Source organism: Xiphophorus hellerii, chromosome 16 (genome assembly GCF_003331165.1).
Source record: "Xiphophorus hellerii strain 12219 chromosome 16, Xiphophorus_hellerii-4.1, whole genome shotgun sequence".
In the NCBI taxonomy this organism is placed as follows: Eukaryota; Metazoa; Chordata; class Actinopteri; order Cyprinodontiformes; family Poeciliidae; genus Xiphophorus; species Xiphophorus hellerii.
In genome coordinates this window covers 9260271-9270738 of record NC_045687.1, presented here as the reverse complement: position 1 = coordinate 9270738, position 10468 = coordinate 9260271, and the positions used below count along the sequence as shown (strand labels likewise).

General features: G+C 42.5%; 1 protein-coding gene across 1 annotated transcript in view; it reads left to right on the top strand.

Moving 5' to 3' along the window:
• The first annotated feature begins 1943 nt into the window (after positions 1 to 1943).
• The window catches only part of pde4a (phosphodiesterase 4A, cAMP-specific), a 46154-nt gene continuing 37629 nt past the window's right edge, over positions 1944 to 10468 (top strand). The window contains exon 1 of the mRNA XM_032587584.1: positions 1944 to 2239. Within this exon, the coding sequence (XP_032443475.1) occupies positions 1944 to 2239 (296 nt within the window). The remainder of the gene's footprint in view (positions 2240 to 10468) is intronic.

Here is a 10468-nt window from a genome sequence, read left to right as displayed (position 1 = left end):
AAACATAAAAAATATGACTTACATTTATATTACTTACTATACCCATAGTTAAAACCCAGTGCCACAAGTTGCCTCAAGAAGTTACCGAGAGTCCAACAGTATGCAATTTATATTCAGTGGATAAAGTTCTGGGAAAGTTTAAAGCAGGCTTAACTCATCCAGTCATCCAATAAACCAACAAGTTGCGTAAGAAGAGCCCCGTGGTACCTCTGGAGGAGCAACAGATGTACGCAGCTCATGAGGGAGAATCGACTGACTGTAAATTTAGCAGTGCATAAACTTCCCCTTTATGGAAGAGGCATTGTTGGGGGAAAAAAGGCCAAAGGAAGTCCCGTTTGTTGTTTGCCACAAGCATGTGAAGGTATTTGCTCTGGTCAGATCCCAAAATTAAACTCCATCACCTCCATGCATCTGTTGAGCACCACATTCTCACAGTAAAACATGGTGATGGCAGCATCATACTGTGTGTTGCAGGGAATTTGATAGTCAGGCTAATATAAAATAATATAAATATGACTCATACAGACAGAACCACAATGGAGGGTTTATCGTGTTTGTGTCCAGTATCAGTCATTAAGATGACAACAAATATGATGGATGTTTAAGAGTTCCCAATTGTAAAAGAATTGCTTGAAAACTGCAGATATGCACTGCTTCGTGTTGGCCCATTCAACCACAAACGTCAATATATTTCTTTGGTATTTTATATGATTGTATTTTATATAATAAAATACCAAAGAAATACATTGACGTTTGTGGTTGTAAAGTAACAAAATAAGGGAAAAAAATGTTTCAAGACTATGAGTGCTTTTGCAAGGCGTTGATAACATCATACAAATGGCTGTACTTATTAAATTTAGGCACAATGCGACAAAACCCCTCACACTGTTTGCCCAATTAGTTTGTTTTGCGTTAGGAAAATGCGCAGTGAACGGACATGGGGCATAACGGATGCGCGCAAAGAGGAACAACCACCCATCCACCACAGAGAGAGCGAGGGAGAGAGAGGGAGAGGGCGCGCTGTGATGAAGCCAATGTTTGTCGTCGAACTCCAGCAAATATGAGGATGGGGAGATAATGGTCCACACTGAGAAGGATGACTGAAGCTCAGCAACTATCAGTTTGCGTCTTTTTTTGTGTCACAATTGGACTTAGCACCTGAATGTTTAAAAATCTGGACCGCAAAGAACAAAAGATCGCATCTGGGTTTTGGACAATTCTTCGCACCATCCTGATTTTTTTATTTTTTGAAGAGTGGGTATTAGAGTCCAGTTTTAGATTATCGGATTGGTCATCTCTGTGGAGGGAATACTGGAGACCTCTGCGCTCCAGTTTGCGCACAGGGATGCCGTAGCTCCACACGAATCGTGATAGATGAAGTACTTTTTGAAATTGGCTTGGAGATTTTAGCTCCGCGGAGAGACACACGCACAGCAATAATAGCGCAACACGCAGGGAGAGGAGCCAGCGCCAGCGTTCTTTGTGTCTTTGCAATAAGAGGCTGATAAAAAGCAATATATTCTCCAAAATAAACACTGCCATCCGGCTGTGCGCCATGGGCGATGAGGCGTCAAACTTCAGGAGACACAGCAGGACCGGTGTCTCATCACCAAAACCCCAGACTAGTGAGGATCACGGTCGAAAGGAGATTCTGGGATAAACTGAAACTGTCCACCGCCGAAAACAATGAGATTAATGGCTTTCTGGATGGCCTGACAGGTTATCACTGTGACAGTTTTTGATGTTATTCAGAAAACAAGGTTCAGATCTGGGCTGTGCTGGACTTGGTCACTTTGATTTGTTCGCTCAGAGATCAAGTGGCAGAGAGGGACATGAAATGATTCGCTTTTTGCTTCAAACGCGCGATTACAGCCATATAATTTAGTCAATAAGTAAAAAAAACAAAATTTATATTAGTGTATTATATTTTATTTTTTTGCACAATGATGGAACCACCACCATGTTCGAAGAAGAGCCTTTCGCTGTCGCTCCCGGTTCCTCGGGAGGGACAGGCGACTCTGAAACCTCCACAGCATCTTTGGAGACAGCCCCGGACCCCGATTAAAATCAAACACCGGGGATACTCCGACACCGACCGGCACCACCACCGGCACATGGAGCGCTCAGACGCCGTGGATACGAGTGACCGACCGGGACTGAAGAAGTCTCGGATGTCCTGGCCGTCCTCCTTCCACGGGACCACAAACACATCCATCGGAAACTGTATCGGGAATAAACGGTAGGCGAGGAGGGAGCAGTGCGCATCCCAACCATCTCAATAATAGCCCATGGCAGCCCACAAGGCGTATGCGTAAACGGGGGAAGGGAGGGTGATGGTGGGGTGGGGAGTAGGGCATTTTAATGAGTGCGTAATAACGCGGTGCATGTGAAGGGTTAACCCATATGCCGGGGCTTTCTACCTGGAGGCGTGGGCTTTCGGTGCGTTATGCGTCCTTGGGCATATTGTGTCAAATATGCGCCTGAAAAGGGGAAAAAAAAAAAAAGCAGGCCGCCCACTCGTTTCGCGGAATCAGCATCTGTAAATACCAGTAACAGTTTTGCAGTCCACATACTACATGTACCCCTGGGAAGAGTAACACGATGTGCGTCTGCGCTCCAGGCCTTTACGGTGGCAGGAGGTGGGGGTGGGGGTGGGGGGCTGGGCTGTTGGTACCCAAGCACAGCAGCGCATGGCAGAACCTGAATATGGGAAATGCTCTGACCTCTGACCTGCCGAGAGGGTCAAAATAAGTAAATAAATAAATAAATAAGTAGGGCAGTGATTGTAATGAGATGAGTGGCAATTATGCAGCGCTACCTGGACATGTGTCACCACCACACTGTCAACACAGATGGTTTCAGACAACATCTAATCTGGGCCACATGGCTGCTCTTTGATCAGACATGACAGTGAGATATTCATTGCATCAACCAGAGGGCTCAGGCTGACACTGCGGACAGATACGAAGCCCAAACAGACAGAAGAATTGTACTACATATGCCTACCTGCATACATCCTGGCCAAGCCACTTTTGAATTGAATTATATGAAGCATGTTAAGCAATAAAATTAGATTCAAGTCTTTTCATTAAGTGAATCTTGAAGCAATACAACCACTTTGTCCTTACTGAACAATTTGCTGTTTGCCTTGAAGATAGCAGGGTTGTTTTTTTCTTTTTTCTTTTCTTAGCTGCTTCTTTTTAGTGCAGTAAAATGCACAATCTATTCAATATGAGGTAAGTTTGCAGTTAAATGACTGCATTTTTATGAGATTATCTGAGGACGGCCAAGGCCTGTGCTGAATTATCAGTTTTAAGTCAGTCTTCTGTGGTTCTTTCAAATACATAGAAGTTGACATGAATGATGATGAAAAGGTGGATCAGGCAGTTATGCGTATTTTTCTTTTACTACTGTCATTAATTTAATGACACAGACGGACAGCCCAGCGGGCCCCAGGGAGTACAGGGAACAAGTCCAGCTGACTAGAGGAAAGCCGGATATGTGTTTCAGACCCCAGGACACGCGCTGAGGCGGTCCAATTTTTAGTGCATTGGGACTTACTCAGCCTGCCCCTCTCCCCATGTGGGCGGTGAGAGAGAAAGAGAGCAAGAGAGAGTTGGAAATAATTTGGTTCCAGCTCTTTGTGCTCACCATGCTGGCTCCAACTGTTCATGTTCACGTCGGTGCATCGTAGCGCATGAGGTGTAGTGTGCAATTTATGGTGTGTTTTGCGATACACACTGGTCAGGAAGGCACAGAGCGGCCACGGTTGCCAGATAAATGTTGCGTGTCCAGAGTAGTGGTGAAATGAGGCTTGCTGAGTGAGTGTCTGTGTGTGTGTGTGCGTGGAGGCATATGTGTGGGATGTGCACAGGTTGATGCCTGACCTGTAGTCCATATGGTTGCCATTAAACCTGACATTATCTCTTCTCATAACAATGGGAGATCAGAGGGATTTCTGTTGTGTTATTACTGTCATTCTTCTATATTACAGGGACAATGAATTCCTCCTCTATGATTACTTCAGGATGAGGAATGCTTTGAGGAGATGCCTCATCCTGGCTTTGTTTTCACCATCCTTCATGAAATCCATGTTGATGCAGCAGCTCTGTGTTTTGAGCCGTTGGCTCTGCTAGGTTAAATCTGGCCTATGGAATACAGATCAGCCTGTATAAACTGAAAAACCCCTGCATATGCTTATTTACATGAGCAGAAGGGATAGAAATGTGAACTTAGCAGCAGACCAACAAGGATGACCTGTACGAAATCTCAAAGTCAGCTTCTGAGATTGAAGCTTCAGAAAACATCAGTCAGTAAAAATCAGTCTGTCATAGCATATCTTTAAATAATTCAGAACAGGTTTACATACAGCCATTATGGGCATTAATGCCACATTAATTTTGAACTTCTAAGGAGGCATTGAATATATCTTTCTAGACTTGAATGATTGTGTAAATTTTCTGTGATTTTCACACACACACACCCACGCCCGCCCACACACACACACACACCCCCACACAGAATAAATAAATAGCAGTAACAGATTGCACAAGTTTGAATTCTTTAATCCGCACATCAAAATTATTCATGCTCAGACAAATATGCGTACCAATATGTGGTTACATTTTATCAGATTTTACCTCAACCACATGTTGTTTACCCATCAGTAACATCCTGCTATGTTACTGACATTGTATCATGTTAATTTAAATCGATTGGTTTCAACTGATAGGTTGAAACCAACCCATCACCCTTTCAGGTTGAAGTTGACTAGTTCAAGGCCCAAACCTGTCAAATTGGAACCTACTGGAACACCTGTGTTACTCTCTATGGTAAATCAACTTTACAATCCAAGTGGAATGAGTGGGTACCAGCCAAAAAAGAAGTGCCTGCTCCAAAATCAACATCGTTAAACTCTGCTGAAACCTCTATGGCCAGAGGGCACAGTGTCTGAAGAATGCTAGAATGAGTCAAGATGAACCTTATAAGCTGTAAAAGCTGTCAAACATGGTGATGGTAGCATCACACAGAGGGTTTGTTTAAAATTCTTCTGTGCTGGCAGCACGGTAGGATTTAATGTCAAATCAACTTCTATCTGACCGAAACCTGGATGTGGTTCGGCATTCCAGAAATTATACCAAACAGACATCAAAACTGATTTTAGAGTAGATAAATCTTTCCAACCCCACTAGAAATTTGTGGACTAACCTGAAATACCAGGTTTGTTGGAGGAAAGTAGTTCTGCTGAGAGCTCCAATAGTCATCAGGACCACCTACTGTACCAGGACCTTGTCCATAGCTACATGATATTATTAGGGGTACGTCTTTATGTTCAAGTCAGTATGTATAGTTTTTACCAGATTAGAGAACAAAAAACATAATTACTACAGATGTGTTCCCCATTTTTTTGTTTTGGTCATTTGCGTTTATGTTGTATAATCATCTTGAAAAAATGGCTAAAACCTAGTTACGCTTTGTAAACTTCTGACCCATGCTTTAGGATTTCAGTGCTTTTATCTGGCCCCAAACATGTTTTCTCTTTATATATATAACGTCTAATCAGCCAAGGAACACTGAGTATTTTCATGGAGCAGAGAGGGGAGGGGGAATGATTGGTCCTTGGTTTTGTCGAGAACTGCCTGACCCGGAGCGCGACCTCGGTGTCTCAGAGAAGCACACTGTTCAATCAGAGGAGGGATGGTCAAGACCTCGCCTTGCAGCTCCAAAGATCAATGATCCTGAGAGCTGCTGGAGGGAAAGCCTCACACAAGGTTCAGCGAGAAACAGATTGAGATGTGCAGCTGTGACAGAATCCCCTCGAAAACAAACTGATCTTAACTCTCATGAGTCTGGGGATGAGAGAATCTGCGTGCCGTTTCGCATACCTCTTTAAAGAATCCGTCTTTCCAGTTGTTTTCACTCATCTATTTCTGTGCCTATGTAATAGCCTACAAAATGGCAGTCTTAGTGGCAATCAACTTCCCCCGAGAGAATCAGTTTGCCTCCTCCTTACATCCCCGATGCCTTTTGTTCAACCGTCTCATCAGCTCTTTCATAAGGGGAAGCAGATATGAGCGCATCAGTCATCAGGTCCCATCCCCTCTATGAGCTTTGGGAAGCTTTAACACCTAAATAACGTGCTGACAAAGACAGAGCAGCAGGTCATCATACAAATCTGCTGCCGTGGGTTTTTGTCTTAACCCTGCTACTGAAAAAAAGCAACAACAAAGTGTGTCAATATGAAGAAGAACCCACTGGATTTACATCAGGAGCGGCGGAGCTATAAAGTGAAATAGATGTGCCGAAAAGAAGGGAAGTCTTCATTGAGTTGAATTGCAGCAGTGCTGGATTTCTGTTCAGTTGTCTGTAGCAATTTCAGACCAAAGCTTTTCTCCACCAATCACCTCAGGCTATCTTAACAAGATTTTGTATCCCATAAGCTACAAATCCAGCTCAGATTTATAACCCAGAGCTGCTTTTTTTGTTTGTTTCTTTCTGTTTCTTGCTCAGCTGACCGGCTGGCCGCCACAATAATTTCGATCATAATGAGGTACAGCTTCAGCTAATTACCTAACAGCTGTATCTCGAAGTTAATCATACGTTTACATTCCTAGAAATAATAAGAAGTCCCCACTCTGAGGGTGTTCCTCCTAGTAATGTGTTTTAATAGCACTAAGTAATGGACCTCTTATCTCATTTGTGTGCAGAAACCATCTGTTTAAGCTACAGATTGTGCTCCTTTGTGAATACATCATGCTTTCTCTTTACTCTCGGAGCTAATTAGTATCTGGAGGCGGTGCGTGTGCTGGAACGCCACTCGCTACTGGCCGGGCTCAGGCAGATCCCAGGAAAACCTTCCCTTGAAATCCCTTTTGTGTTAACACAGGGATGACACCACGCAGGTGTGTGCGTGTGCGTGCGTGTGCGTGTGTGTGTGTGTGTGCTCCAGGGCAGAGCGTGCAGCCTTCACCCGAGGTCTCTTTCTTGTGTGTGAAAACCTTCTTATGCGTACAGCCTCTCGCTGACACTCGGGCCGCTGGTTTTGCACATTCAGCCGGTTGTGTGAACCCAGCGGAAATATCGACATCTGTGCATTTTAATTACCTTCACACCAAATTGCATTAAAGTAGTGATTGGCCAATATTTATTTATTTGTTTTTTGTTTTTCACAAGTGGTGACTGGGCAGCGATCCCAGTGGGAGCAGACAAAAGAGAGCTGCAGCATGAGGCACAACCAGTCAACCTGCATGCTGCTACCATTATCTCCCCCATTCGATGGAGCTTGTCTGCTTTCATTTTATTTCAAACAAGTCCTTAGTCCCTTCTCATTCTGGATTCATGTCCATTAATTCCCCTTCATTGAACTTTCTGTCTTTATTATGCTCCACTTTCCCCTGTTTCATTCAAGATAGCGTAGTGATTTTGATAAGCCTGAAGCTAATCCCCCCCCCTCTTCTCTGATATTGTTCAAATCTGGTTTTTGTCCATTCAGACAATAGCCTTAGATTCTTACCTCACTCTAAATGGGAGATGTTGATTCCATCTTTGTTTTTTTTCCTTTACAGCTTCTTTTCCTCCCTTCATCTTTGCCCCTACTTCTCTTTGGTTCCCCGCTGCCTCTGAGATTGTTTCTGATAGTCTTCTTATTGCTTACAGCGGCATTTAGCGCACTATCATACATCTATCATTTCATCCCACACTCTCTCTATTATCCTTTGACATCCTTTGTGGCTTGCAACGACCCCACCACACACATATTTCATCTTTCTGTCTTCATGAGGACTTTGCATTGAGTTCCATTCCTTTGTCATTGTTTTCTACATCCTAACCCTGACCATTACCCTAAAGCTAACCATAACCTGTACATGGCTAACCATAAAACAAACCTAAACTTAATCCACACCTTAGTCCTAAACATAAACCGTAACCCAAAAACCAGCACTATTTTTTCTGACATAAATGTGGATCTTCACAACATATTAATTTTTCATTTTAAAAATTGGGCTTACAACATTAGAATTGCTAAAACACACATACCATTCCTGAAGTAAAATCTGATAGAAAATCTTTACACTAAAGTGAAGAAATTTTTTGATTAAATCAAACATATTTACATATCTCTTGCGCTAAGGATCATATTGGGAACAAACACTGTCTTTATGTGGCTGGAAATCAGCTGACATAAAAAAAATGGAGTTCAAACAGACCTAGACATCAAAGAGAAGACTGTTTGATCGAGAAAAAAAAAAGATTTTTTTTTTTCCATTTGCTCTGAAGTGTAAAAACAAACCTCCTTTAAACCCAATTTCAAATCACTTTCTCATTGGATTTATTCTTCTTATGTCAGAAAATAAACCTTTTTAGCTACAGTAACAGTAATTTATTCTTTCGCCCCATTGGCAAAGAAGAGCTGAGAAGGAAAAGAAAAAAACAGCTTTTGAGTGAAATCAAATTGCCCTCTTGAAACCAAGATAGAGGTCCTCAGTGCTGAAAAATGATTTAAATGTCAAAATGTGCAGTTTCAGAATATGGGAGGTTTTTTTTTTTTGGCTCCGAGCAAATACATGGCTAAATTAAAAACTGCACAGTGACACAGCTGCTGTGTGTCTAGTGGACGAAATTTCTCAGAAACAGCGGCGTTCTGTTTTAGTGGTAGCAAGAAATGACTTTTTTTTCTGATCCTGGGACACAGAGTGATGCCACAAGGGGAGGGCAACCCCTTCTGAAATGCACTTTAGGCTGCTGTCTGAGTGAAGATCTGTCTAAATGACTGAAACTGACAATCCCTCTGTCAGCTGCGTGTCACTGAAGCGTGCACACGACAGTGCAGAGAGAACAAATGTAAGGCTGTGTGGCGGCGCGTCGTGTCCGAACCGTTGTGTGACCGGCGAGGGGAAGTGCAGAGCAGCTCATCGGAAAACTCACAACAAATCAGAGCTGGGTGACATGAAGGCGTGCACCTGGAGACCACGCTTCGTGCCGAGAGACTCGCTTTAAGACGACTGAAGCCAACGTCTCATCTCAGGTATCAGGCAGATCTCCCGCCTGTGGAGACTTTTCTTGCCCAATATTCCTGGCACAGTCAGCCTCACTGGACAGCTTTAAAAGGGAGTCTTTCCTGTTTGGAGTAACCGGACAGATGGTTTTACTGTGTTCATCGTGGCCTTCTCCAACGTTTCTGACAAAAAAAAAAAGAAGCTTTGATCAGATTGTCCTTTTTGCATTGTTCACGCTCAATATGTTTTTTTCTCAGTGCATCATTAACACCGCTGACAGATTGAGAGTGTGACCCAGGCAGGGTTAGAGGACAAAAAAAAAAGAAGTTTGTTTTACCCACTGCTGATGTTGTACAACTCGCTGAAAGTGTTTTTATTTGAGCTTACATGCTGATAATTCAAACAGTTTCAGCATGAGAGCTCCCTAAATGTGCCAATGAATATTTCATAGTGTGCTAATTTAGAAAATAGACAAAACAAATCAGGCGGTGAATGCTGATTGCTCTCTGAATCTCTTGAAGGAAAGAAGACTGTTTTGAAATTCACAGAAAGAAACAGAAGCTAAACGCTGTGCCATGCAGAACAGAGAAGTCAGGCTTGTATAGATGCTTTGTGTCTATATTTTTATATCATTCATGTGGTGTAAGCAATAAAAAATACATATGATGATATTTTAGCAGAGAATCTCTATTTTCTTTTCACTTAAAAGTGTTATATATTTTTAAAAACCTGCTCACAGAAGCCATTAAAATCAGGTTAAATTGTAAAAGTACAACCACTCTAACTTTTTTCCTTCATGAAGAATTGTGTTTAAAGGCTAGGGCAAAGCAGAAGATGTTGCGTCTTTGATTAATTTTCCATGTAGATGGAGCTTCTTAGTTAGAATTATTACATTTTCAAAACATAAAAATAAACAAAACAAATCAAAAACAACAGAGTCCTCTTACAACACCTCTTCCAGTAGTGCCACGGAATTTCTCTACAATCATCCTCCAATCAACTTCCGTGCCCCTACTGGAAAAAAAAGTATCATCAGAGCATGATGCTGCCACCACCATGTTTCACAGTGAGGTGAGGTGTGTTCCAGGTGAAGTGCAGTGTTCACCCAGAACACTGGATGGATTGAAAAGTGCTCTCTGAAACGTTGTGTTCCTTTTTCTTCATGATGCTGTTTGTTCACATCATGAAGGACAAAAAGAACAATCTGATCAACTCTTTTTAATGCAAATCACATAAAATCCTAATCAATTACATTCCCATCTCTGGTTGTATTGTGTCAAAGCTTGGTGGGCTATGCATATGTTTTGCAGTGTGCTGCATAATGTACATCTAAAACACGTAGTTAAAGTCTGTGGGAGCTGTATGTGTGTTTGGCTGGAAAATTGTGCATACCTCGGTTTCCTGTGTTTTTAAAAGAGCCGCTGTTCCATGTCCTGACCTCTGCTAAGTCAAGTGTGAGCTATGCAACCTGC